General features: G+C 53.0%; 1 protein-coding gene and 1 long non-coding RNA gene across 3 annotated transcripts in view; one reads left to right on the top strand and one right to left on the bottom strand.

Annotated features, from left to right (window-relative positions):
- Positions 1–191: 191 nt before the first annotated feature.
- LOC124524024 (uncharacterized) lies at positions 192–4,804 on the bottom strand. The gene is made up of 3 exons (XR_006965147.1): positions 4,660–4,804; positions 2,351–2,531; positions 192–278 (listed from the first exon to the last, which is right to left on the bottom strand). It is a non-coding gene; the product is annotated as an uncharacterized LOC124524024 (long non-coding RNA).
- A 118-nt stretch (positions 4,805–4,922) lies between these two features.
- Positions 4,923–11,677, top strand: part of NUDCD3 (NudC domain containing 3) — a 62,650-nt gene continuing 55,895 nt past the window's right edge. The window contains exons 1-2 of one of the 2 annotated variants that reach the window (XM_047094845.1): positions 4,923–5,406; positions 10,650–10,948. In XM_047094845.1, the coding sequence (XP_046950801.1) occupies positions 5,215–5,406; positions 10,650–10,948 (491 nt within the window). In that variant the 5' untranslated portion in view covers positions 4,923–5,214. The remainder of the gene's footprint in view (positions 5,407–10,649; positions 10,949–11,677) is intronic. The other variant, XM_047094844.1, reaches the window with a different exon arrangement.

Below are 11,677 nucleotides of genomic sequence, written 5' to 3'. Positions count from 1 at the left end.
AGGCTGGAGCTCCTGTCCTGGCTCACCAGCCCTGACCCCTGGGGCTGTGCAGCTTCCCTAATGGGGGTCCCTTCACCCGTCCTCCCACTCAGGGCCTAGGAGAGGCAGTGGCCATGGGAGTGCCTGAGGCGGGTGGTTGGTCTCTGGCCACCAGGTGGGACCCAGGAGGACAAGATTAGGATGAAGGAGGCATGTGGCAGCATGGGTGTGGTCTGTTCCTGTCTCTTGAAGTTGACGTATGTCTTCCCGGAGCAGGTTTTTACACTCTAATTCCGTGTCTATATGTGAACAGAGATAGAGTATCATTCCACGTTTAAATGTCTTCCGTAAATGACTTGACACATCCCTTCACTAGCTTCCCCCATGCCCCATGCATTTTGCATTTATTCACGTTGGTCCCTGTGGGCCAGTCACTGCGACTGCCCTGGATTATTCCATTGCATGAATGAGCACGATTGCTTTATTTTTAAAGGTTTCATTTCTAATCCCTCCACCCACTGTGGGGCTCGAACTCACAACCCTGAGATCAAGAGTCAGGTGCTCCATCAACTGAGCCGGCCTGGCCCCACGAACACCATGATTCTATCTGTTCCCTGCTGGTGGGCAGATTGGTCCCAGTTGTTTTCCAGTACAGCGCCAATCACTTCTGTGGAATCTCCAAATCCCCAAATCTCTGAAAACTGCGTTTGCTTTTTTTCTCTTGTACATTTGGGACAATCTCATTGGACCAGATGAGAGGTGTTTATTTACACCTTTACGACTGGGGTCCTTACGCCCTTTGTCTCCTTGATGTGAGCGGTCAGATATTTTGGCACGTTTGTGACTTTGTGTGCTGTGTGCGGCCCCGGGCCCTGATGGGGGGTAATATCTAAGGCAGTGTAAGCATCAAATTACTTTCCTAAAAACCTTCTAAATTCTGAAATTCATCACACCAAGGGGATCTCAGGTGCAGAAGATGAAACTCTGTGAGGCTGAGCAGGCATTGATGTGTCTGTAGGTGTGGGAGAGCTGCCTGGAGGCAGTGTCGCCGAGGGACTGCAGGGGACCCACAGCTGCCTCTGGAAAGCGCTGCCCTATTCACACCCCACCCGCCGGCCTTGGTGAGGGGCCTCCCTCCCCGTACCAACAACACTGTATGTCCACTTGCTCTTTGGGGGAAAGGGTAGCATTGTGGGTGATAATCATTTTTAAATACATTTTTCAAAAGAAACCTTTTTACAATTTTAGAATAGTTTTAGATTTACAGGAAAATTACAAAGATAGTACAGAAAGTTCCTGCATACTTCACGTCCAGTTTACCCTATCAATATATTAGTATGGTACATTTGTCAATATACAATTAATAAACCAGTATTGATAATTACTACTAAAGTCTATACTTTTATTTAGATTTCCTTAGTTTTTATCTAGTGTCCCTTTTTCTGTTCCAGGATCCTGTCCAGGAGAGCATGTGACATTTAGTTGTTACGTCTCCTTAGGCTCTTGGCTGTGACAGTTTGTTAGACTTGTTTTTGATGACCTTGACGGTTTCGAGGAGGACTGGTTGGGCATTTTGTAGAGTGTCTATCCCTCTAACGGGATTTGTCTGGTGTTTTTCTCCCGATTAGACCAAGGTTATGGGTTTTTGGCAGGGAGACCTCAGAGGTGCAGCACCCTTCTCGGCACACGTAAGGGGTGCACACTGTCCCCATGACTTCCCACCATTGGCATTGAGTCTCCTCATCTGGCCAAGGTCATGTCTGCCTGGCATCTCTTCCACAGTTATCCTTTGCCCCTGTCTACACTGTCCGTGCTGTGCATCTTGGAGGGAAGTCACTCTGCACAGCCTACACTTAGGGAGTGGGGAGTTACGTCCCACCTTCTGGAGGGTGGAGTATTTACATAAATTTGGAACTCTTCTTAACAGAAAGATTGTCTATTCTCCTGCATCTATTTATTTGTTATGACATATACAGTATGGACTCGTGGATATTCATTTTTGTGCTTTGCGTTCTAATATGGCACTACTTTATTTTCTTGCTCAGATCGCTCCAGCTTGGGCTATCGGGAGCTTTTTTTTTTTTTTAAGATTTATTTATTTATTTGAGAGAGATAGAGACAGCGAGAGCAGGGAAGGGGCACGCAGAGAGGGAGAGAGGATCCCAAGCAGGCTCTGTGCTGCCAGTGCAGATCCTGATGCGGCGCTCGAACCCACAAAACTCTGAGATCATGACCGGAGCCAAAACCAAGAATTGGACGCTTTACCAACTGAGCCCCCCAGGCGCCCCCCCCCCCCAGGGGGCTCCTTCTGTTGGCTCCTGTCCCTTGTCACACCCCCAGCATGGAGGGTTTTCCCATTTTGAGCACTTACCTTGCTTTCTGGCACTACGAGTTGGTCCAGGCTCAGCTTGTATATTTTCTGCCCCGGTCCTAGAATCAGTCATTTCTCCAAGGAGCCCTGGCCCTTCTACTGGAGATGGGATTAGAACCCAGGATCTGGTGTTCCATGTGTGCTTTGCTGCTGGGGCATTGTTGCTGTTGGGCTCTCTCAGCTGAGACAACAAGGAAATATACGTGTGTGTGAACCCACACATATATGTACACATTTCTTGAAAAAAGTTTTTTTTAATGTTTTTTGTTTTTTTTTTAAATTTTTTTTTCAACATTTATTTTTTTATTTTTGGGACAGAGAGAGACAGAGCATGAACGGGGGAGGGGCAGAGAGAGAGGGAGACACAGAATCGGAAACAGGCTCCAGGCTCTGAGCCATCAGCCCAGAGCCCGACGCGGGGCTCGAACTCACGAACCGCGAGATCGTGACCTGGCTGAAGTCGGACGCTTAACTGACTGCGCCACCCAGGCGCCCCTAATGTTTATTTTTGAGAGAGAGAGTGAGTGAGTGTATGAGCGGGGCAGGGGCAGAGAGAGAGGGAGACACAGAATCCGAAGCAGGCTCCAGGCTCTGAGCTGTCAGCACAGAGCCCGACGCTCGGCTCTAACCCACGAATGGTAAGATCATGCATGACCTGAGCCAAAGTTGGACACTTAAGCGACTGAGCCCCCCAGGCGCCCCATATGTACACATTTCTAGAAATATTCCTATACGTAGCCATCTATAGCTGTGTTAAGCTAAATTGGAGTTCCTGCCGATGCCTCCAGGGGGAATTCATCACCTCAGGAATACTTCTAGACTTCTCCCTTGCTTCTCTGTAACCTCTCCTGCCAACAGCAAGAAGCCTGGCTTTACCCCCAACTCGATCTGCCTAATTGTTGCCTTCCACTGTATATGCTTAGTGTTTTCAGAGATGACAGCCCACACTGCCATGGCAAACAGCTGTAGAGCGAAGCAGCCCTTTTTCATTCCTTTTGCCCTTTGTCTTAGACTCCATTCATTTCCAAAGTCACTTAGGTCAGCGTGTTTTCCTACCATCCTCCTCACTGCTTCTTACATTTGTAACACAGTTCGATTGTTTTGTCACGTTCTGCATTCCAGTCTGGTGTTACAAAACCATGCATATAAAAGATCCATTCAAAGTGCAGGACATACCACGGGTATGGATATTGTTTCAGATTCCATATTACCACTGTTGAGAAACTACCACCTGTTCAATTTTGGTTTAAAAAAATACTTTTATTTGAAAAGACAATTAAAATATTCCTCTCATTTCCAATTACAATCTGTGTGAGACTGGTTTCTTCGTATTTTTTCAATCAAAACAACATATTGCAATTCAGTGCATGCAAAAGATGTGAGAATCTTGGTGTCTTCAATTAAGCCAGACATTAAAGAGATTTGCAGAAATGTAAAACTATGCTATGCTTCTCGCTACACTTCATTGCTTTGAAGAACATTATTTCCTCACAAAAATGTTAACATGTGGGGGTGCCTGGGGGGCTTAGCCCGTTAAAAGTCCAACTCATTTGATTTTAGCTCAGGTCATGATCTCGTGGTCATGTGATCAAGCCCCCAGTTGGGCTCTGCGCTGAGCATGGAGCCTGCTTAAGATTATCTCTCTCCCTCTCTCCCTTTCCCTCCCCTGCTTGAGCTCTCTCTCTCTCTCTCTCTCTCTCAAAAATAAACATTAGGAAAATGATAACACACTATGGTAACTATAAGCACAACCCACATCAAAGGTCTTTGGAGTCTTCAATAAATGTTTAATTTTTTAAGTTTATTTTGAGAGGGGGGGGGATCCCAAAAGTTTAAAAGTTTATTTTGAGAGAGAGTCCTCGCTGTCAGTGTGGGCTCTCACAAACCGTGAGATCATGACCTGAGCTGAAATCCAGTGGTATGCTTAACCGACTGAGCCACCCAGGTTCCCCTGGAGTGTAAATGACTCAAAGAGGTTTCAGGACCATTGCCCTAGGGTGATTTATCTGGTTCTGGTTCTGACTTTATTTACAATTAATTGGAGCCCGTTGACTCTGAAGATAGGTGTTCATTTGTAGACCTTAGTCCAGTTGTCATGGAAATCATTTGTATCCAGTAGAAAAGGTAACTTACGGTTTTATTATTTTGCGGGACACCGGCCAGCTTTGTACCCATCCTAACGATCTTACTCGGTTTCCTCGAAATGTTTATGAATACCCGCTTCCTGCCAATACTCTTGGGACCGGCTTTACCATATTACTGGTTACTCGGTTAACCCGATAGTCCTCTGGCGTATGTTTATCGGGTACCTGAATGAGGATTATAGTGACAGACACTGAGGACACGATGCACGCCGCGCGTGTTCACAGATTCTGCCACACTCGCGTCCACACGTCGCGCTCGCTCGGCCTGCACGTCACTGGGAGCCTGACACACCGCCAGCCCCATCCAGGCGGACCCGCCAGCTTCCCGGCTGGCAAAGGGCGGCGCCCCGCCCACCTCGTGACGACACAGGGGATCACGTGACGCTGCCCAAACAGAACTTCTTCCGCCCGCTTGCAACATGGCTGCCGGGCGCTCTCGGTCCCGCCGCCCCGGGCCTTCCCGCGCCTAGCAGCCACTTCGGGGCCCAAGACCGCCCCTTGGCGGGGCCGCCCGGGAGAGCCGGCCGGGAGGCGGGGCGGGGCCCTCGGCGGGGACGCTCCGCTGCTGCCCGACCCGGCCCGGCCGCGGGGGGCTGGAGCGAGCGCGGACCGGAAGTCGCGCCGGGCGGCGGAGCCGTTAGCGCAGCGTGCCGGAAGTGGCCGTGGGCCGGCGTCCGGGCCGCGCCCGCAGTGAGCAGAGTCCCTCCGGCCGGCGACGCCATGGAGCCCGGAGCGGCCGAGCTGTACGACCAGGCCCTGCTGGGCATCCTGCAGCACGTGGGCAACGTCCAGGACTTCCTGCGAGTGCTCTTCGGCTTCCTCTACCGCAAGACCGACTTCTACCGCCTGCTGCGCCATCCGTCCGACCGAATGGGCTTCCCTCCTGGGGCGGCGCAGGCCCTGGTCTTGCAGGTAACGCGCGGCGGGCGGCTCGGGCCCGGGGCCGGGTGGGGGTGGGGGCGGCGGAGCCCGGCCTCAGTTTCTCCTCGGGCGCCCCCCACCCCGGACCAGCCTCCCGCGGCCGCGCCTGCGAGTAAGCCGAGGCGCCGTTCGGGTGTCGAGTTACCGTCCTGCGGGAGCGGGCCTGGCTCGGCGTTCGGGGCGCTTGGAGGTGCCAGGACGGCCCGGCAGGGAGGGGGGCCGAGCGGGACGCCCCGGGGACACCTGTGCGCCCCACAGGCACGACGCGTGGAGGCGGGAGGGGGGCCGCGGAGTCGGCGGTTCGAGGCCGTGTTCGCCGTCCTCCTCTCACGTGGGGGCGAACTCGCTGAGCGCTGGACGGGCGTCGAAGTCGACCGGGTGCCCAGGAGCGTCCCCGTAGTAAGCAGGTGCTACACCGCAGTTGCCGCAGGCATTGGAGGCGCACAGTCCGAGTGCACGGCTCCGAGTCTCCTGCGACGTCTTCCTTCCTGTTGGGGAGACAGAGCACAGACAGGGACAGAACTGTGTGAGGCCGGTTGTGTGACAGAGCCCATTGCCGGGAAGGGGTCAGAGACGTGGTGTGGAAATCAGGAAAAAGGTCTTGTAGGGGAGGTGGAGTTTTTGACGGGATTGGAAGCAGGTCTTCAGCCAAGCGTTGAGCCTGGGTAGATGGAAATGCTGGTAATAGCTCCCTGCACTTTACAGATTGTGTACAGCCTGAGCGAGTGGTCAGGCCGTTAGTTTCTCGGTGGAGTTTCCAGTGGTCAGGCCGTGACTTTCTTGGTGCTCCTGTGGAGAAGCGAAAGCTTAGGGTGTTTGAGTGACTACTGAAGATGAATCGGCGGTGTTGGTACTCTGGGTCGGAACTGAGGCTGTTTCTCGTGCCTTCGGTGGCTGAGTGTCATCTGGGTGATCAGAGGACCGTCAGAGATGGTTTCTGGCAGACTCCTAATGGTAGCTTATCACTTTCATGCAAGCCCCAGGGAAACAGGGTTGAATTTTATGTGAGATGAGGGTGCCACTTCGGCAAGGTTAGGTGATTGGATGGAACTTATCGTAGAGCTGGAACTCGGAACTTCATCTTTATGGGTCCAGATCTTAACATAGTAGAGCGGGAAGACTGTTGTTTGGGGTGACAGTAGCTTGCAGAAAAGATGTGGAGGAGAAAGGAACACTTACTGAGCAGCGGGTATGTACTGGTTAGCGTGCTGGGTGTTAACCTTGTTTAGTACCAATATGCTGAAAGGTGGGTCTTTGCCCTTGTCTCACACACGAATGGGCAGAGGGAATTCATTTTTCTAGTAACAGGGATGAAGTATGTCCGTACCTGGTGAGCAGTGTAAGGAAGAGGAGGTGGGGAGGGAGGAGTCACAGATGACCCGTGGTTTCAAACTTGGAATAATCATGCACTGATTGAACTGTCCCCTGAGTTTAGGGGGAAAAGCTTAGTTTCAGACAAGTTAGGATTGAGATTGCAGACAGGAGTCCCTGCTGGCAGGCTCTGGAACCACGGAATGGAGGAACCAGAGTGGTTTGAGGGGAAGAGAAGAGCCGAAGGTGGAGGGCAGCATTTTGAGGGGTGTCTCCAGTGAAGAGATGGGAGAAGCAGGAGGCTGCCTGAACAGCAGTAAGGGAGGGGAGGAAGTGGGCAGGGCAGTACCCAGGGGACACTTCCTAGTGATGGTTAAGAGGAGCGGTGTTTCTGCAGTTTGTTCCCAGCAGTCAGCAATGCCTGAGGGACTCTGAAGAAGCAGATGTTCCCAGGGCATTTTGTTGGGTGGGTGGGGGTGAATCCTGGGGGGACTGTTCTGGCCACAGAGGCATTTGGCAGGAGACTCGTGAGTTCAGTGTTGGACGGGAGTTCCATTGTGGGTGGGACATTAAGATGCCGAGTCCCACTGAGTAACTTGCTGTGGCACGGTGTTCCTTCCTGGTGTTGTGTCCTTCTGACCCCCCATCCCTGCTCATTTGCCTCTTAGGGGTTTTCTTCCCTGCACCTGACTTGATGGCAAGAGACCCCTTCCTGAGGTGGGCAAGAGACCCACCTCAGGTGGGTGGTTGGAGTCTGTCCTGAACATAGGCAAGCAGGGCTCGGATGGGAGTGCTGGGGTGCTCCATTCTGGAACTTGAAAGTGTCCTGATATATTGAGGTTGGACTGTTGGTGTGATGCATGATTCTTTCTCCTAATTCTAAGGGCTTGGCCAGCCTGGGTGCAGAGCTTGAGGGACGACCTTCAGCAGGAAAGATGCACGTGCAAGTTGTATTCCTTGCCGTGATATTTTAGTGTATTTTTTGTTTGTTTGTTTATTTACTTAGCATGCGTGTGAGAGGGAGAGAGGGAGAGAATCCCAAGCGGACTCTGCGCTGTCAGCACAGAGCCCTATGTGGGGCTCCATCCCACGAACCCTGAGGTCATGACCTGAGCCAAGATCAAGAGTCGGACACTCAACTGACTGAGCCACCCAGATGTCCCTTTTATGTGTTTTTTTTTTTTTTTCAACGTTTATTTATTTTTGGGACAGAGAGAGACAGAGCATGAACGGGGGAGGGGCAGAGAGAGAGGGAGACACAGAATCGGAAACAGGCTCCAGGCTCTGAGCCATCAGCCCAGAGCCTGACGCGGGGCTCGAACTCCCGGACCGTGAGATCGTGACCTGGCTGAAGTCGGACGCTTAACCGACTGCGCCACCCAGGCGCCCCTCTTTTATGTGTTTTAAGAACAAAATAGTTTACAGTGACACTTCATTCATTTGATACTTTTTGCTTTTCTTGGGTCCAGTTTGAGAAGCCTGCTTAGTAGAAGGTCTCTTGCCCCAGAATCAGGAGAGCCTCCCCACTTGTCCTCACCAGACCTGCTGGGAGGGTCGTCTCCTCTCTGTCAGTAGAGAAGTGGATTGGAGGTCACAGACCTCTCCTCCAGCTCCACGGTGCTGTGGTAGTACAGCAGGCGCCTGGGTCTGTAACGACCGGAGCCAAGGACAGGGGAGGTGGGTGGCAGGTTAGAGGAGGTAGGGGGCTGAGTCAGCAGAGGTGGTGGATGCAGCGAGGAGTACCAGGCCCAGGGGCCGGGGAGGTCCCGGGGGGTGAGGAGACAGAGTCCTTGCTGTTCCTTTTTTTTGTGAAGTTAGGATGAGGGTCTCGGGTGTCCAGGGCTGTATGGCTGTGAGGGTGAAGTCAGGTGTTGCAAGCACGGGTGTGAAATGTTGTCGGGCTCAGGTTCTCTGAAGGAGTAGAAATGGGTCTGGAATTGTTGCCTTGTTTCAGCTTTAGGGTTTTGCTTCTTTCTGCCGACGTGGCCTTTTGACGTCAGTGTTCTTGTAATATTTTTATTTTCCTCTTTCACCTGCAGGACTCAGACAAGACACTTACCTCCTCTGAGCTTAGTGTTTCCTCATGTTGGAAATGTCAGTGCTGTCTTCCTCACAGCATCTTCGGGAAGGTTTTGGGGAATCCAAAAGCATTTGGCATAGTTCAGTAGTTAGTTAGAGACCTTTTGTTTTGTCTTCCTGCTCAGCACATGGGACGTGGAACATGATTATTTAACGTATGTCTGCATTCCTGTCCTTTGGAAAGGGACTCCGACCTGCTTCTGACCATTCTTCAAGAGCAGTTTTAGGTTCAAGGCAAATTGAAGGGGAAAGTACAGAGGTTTCCCATGTACCTCCTGTCCCCTCAGCCTCCCCCATTACCTGCACCCCCACCAGATGGTGCCTGTGGTACAGTCGATGCACCTGTGTTTCGTGTCAGACTACCCAAACCATAGTTGGCTTTAGGGTTCAGTCTTAGTGATGTCATTTTATGAGGTAAGGACAAGTGTTTAACTGGTGTCTGTCACACAGAGTATTTTTCATGCCGGGAAAATCTGCCATGTTCCACTCATTCCTCCCTCCTGCCCCGTTCGTGGCAACCACTGAACTTTTTAGTGTCCCGTGGTTTTGTCTTTTCCAGAATGTCATAGAGTTGGAATCCTACAGAACATGTATGGGCTTTTTTGATTGGTATCTTTCACTTGGTGATATGATTTAAGTTTCCTTCTCATCTCTTTACGGCTCCATAGCTCATTTCTTCCTAGTGCTGAGTAATACTCCACTGTCTGGACAGACCGCCATGTGGTATCCATTCACCTGAGGGACATTCTGGTTGCTCCCAGGTCGTGGCAGCTACGACTGAGGCTTCTGTGTGAACCTGTGGGGAGCAGGGCTGCTAGCTGGGCCCCTCCAACCTCTCAGGGAGGCTCTCCCAGTCTTCCCGCCTCCAGTTGCCAGAGGAGCAACCCCCCCCCCCCATGGCCCCACCCCTCGGAGCTCTGGTCTTGCCCCTTGTAGCCCCCAGGGTAACACGTGCCTTTTCTTCAAGGTCTACCCGAGCCTCTTCCTTCCAAGGAACTTCCTAGATTTCCGGGACCTGCAGCGAGCATCTGTGCGCCCACGGCGAGGTACCGCAGCGGTTCCTCACGGTCTCTCCCGGTGGCGCTGTCGTGGACGGGTCTGTGCTAGCCATGTTGGAAGTTGTGTGCGCCCTTGAAAGGTGCATACGAAATGCCATGTTTCTTGTGTGCTCTTCGGGTGGAGAGTCCCAGCGCTTGTGTGGGTGTGACTGTCCCAGAAAAGAGTAGGGGCTGGTCCTCATACCAGAATGTTGAGTTCGTAGAGGGTAGGAGCTGTTACTTGGATTTTTTGTGTTCCTTGTTCGTTGTAGACACGGCGTGGTTATCTGGGGGATGAAATTCCCACGTTTTTTAAGAGCCACACCCCTTCCACCTGTGCATTGTGGGAAGACGGCAGCTGTCTGGTGACTCTGCTGTACTGAGTGGGTTCAACTTGATTTCCTGTCTTCTCGAGTCTGAATTGTTGGCGTCTTTACAGCTCTTGCTACCAGGACGGTGTCTTCTTCCCGTGGCAAGCAGGTCTCACCGGGGGCTGTAAAAAGAACTAAGGACAGGTGAGACCATTTAGTTACATGTCCTTTAGACCCAGAAGTTGGCCAGTGGGCGCATAGGTGCCATGAGCGTTGGCTTACCTGGTTTCCCTTCTGCGCATTTGGAACGCCTGTTAGAGATTCCTTCACGGCAGCTCCTGGTGAAGTTGAAGTGCGTTTGCGTTTTGCCAGGGGGAGCACGTCTGTGGTCTACTAGTTTTCCATTCTCTACTTACCACGTTTGACCACCTATGCATGGCATGTGTGGCCCAGTACCGGTCGGGAAACTCACGGCCAGTTTGCTGTTCGATTGTAGGTGTTCACAGCCTTTGAGCACATGGCGCGCCAGGATGACGAGAAGAGGAGGAAGGAGCTGGAGGAGAAGGCCAGGAGGAAGGAGGTGGAGGAGGCCGCGGTGGCCGCAGCCGAGCAGGAGCCAGTGCCGGCCGCGGGGCAGGAGGTGGAGGTCGGCCCCAGCACAGACCCCGGGCCTCCAGGACCACCGGGACCCCGGGACGCTGAGCCGGCGGTGGCCCCCAGCTCGGTGGAGGCAGAGCCTGCGGGAGCATGTGCAGGTGCCACGGAGGCTGCGAAAGGGCCACCAGCCCTTCCCAGGTAAGAATTCCTCCTTTGCGGTTTCTTTCTTGCTCGACATCCGGTGGGTGGCGTGGTCGTCCCTGGTTCCTGCTTGGTACCACACCGACTCTCCACGTTTAGGTCCCAAGCTACGGTGCGTCCCAGTAGTGTGCCCATGTGGGGCAGGAGGCCAATCTGCTTCTGTCCTCATCCTCTTGTCCTCCCCATAAGGCAGGGCCGTGATCCACCCCACTTGTGCAGCCAGTTGAGAGCTAGAGCCGGAATGAGAGCACCGGGCTCCCAGATTCAACCCGCCTGTGTGGAGGCTGTGTCTTGGTGCCGTGGGGACATGTGCCCACTGTGTACCTGGAGTCCCCTGGGAGATGGCCATGTCATGAGTGGGGTGGTTGGCAAGTAGCCAACCTGTGTGTCAGCTTTCTCCCCTGTGGAGCAGAGGTGATAATGCAGCACCTGCCTCGAAGTCCTCTGTGACTGTCACTTGAGCCTGGGGTCTTGCAGCCTGTGTGTGGCCATGCTGGAATCCCCCCCCGCGCCTGGGGCCATACTCTCCTCCCTTTCCAGAGGCTCTATTTCCTGGTGCTGAGCAGGGCTACACCGTGTGAAGATCTGGCACCTCCTTGTGTGCAAGCGAGGTGGTGGCAACGGCTGCTTCTGGCCTCCTCTCTTCTAGCACAGTCCGCTCTCCACCTCTGTCCCTTCTCCCCCGTAACTGCTCCATGCTCTTCCCTCTCGTCGCACTCTCTGATG

Source organism: Lynx rufus, unplaced genomic scaffold (assembly GCF_022079265.1).
Source record: "Lynx rufus isolate CCGP_SWC_20201006 ecotype Redwood Valley unplaced genomic scaffold, mLynRuf1.p SCAF_4, whole genome shotgun sequence".
NCBI classification, from domain to species: Eukaryota; Metazoa; Chordata; class Mammalia; order Carnivora; family Felidae; genus Lynx; species Lynx rufus.
The sequence above is the reverse complement of the archived record's forward strand: the minus strand, read 5'-3'. Positions and strand labels throughout refer to the sequence as shown.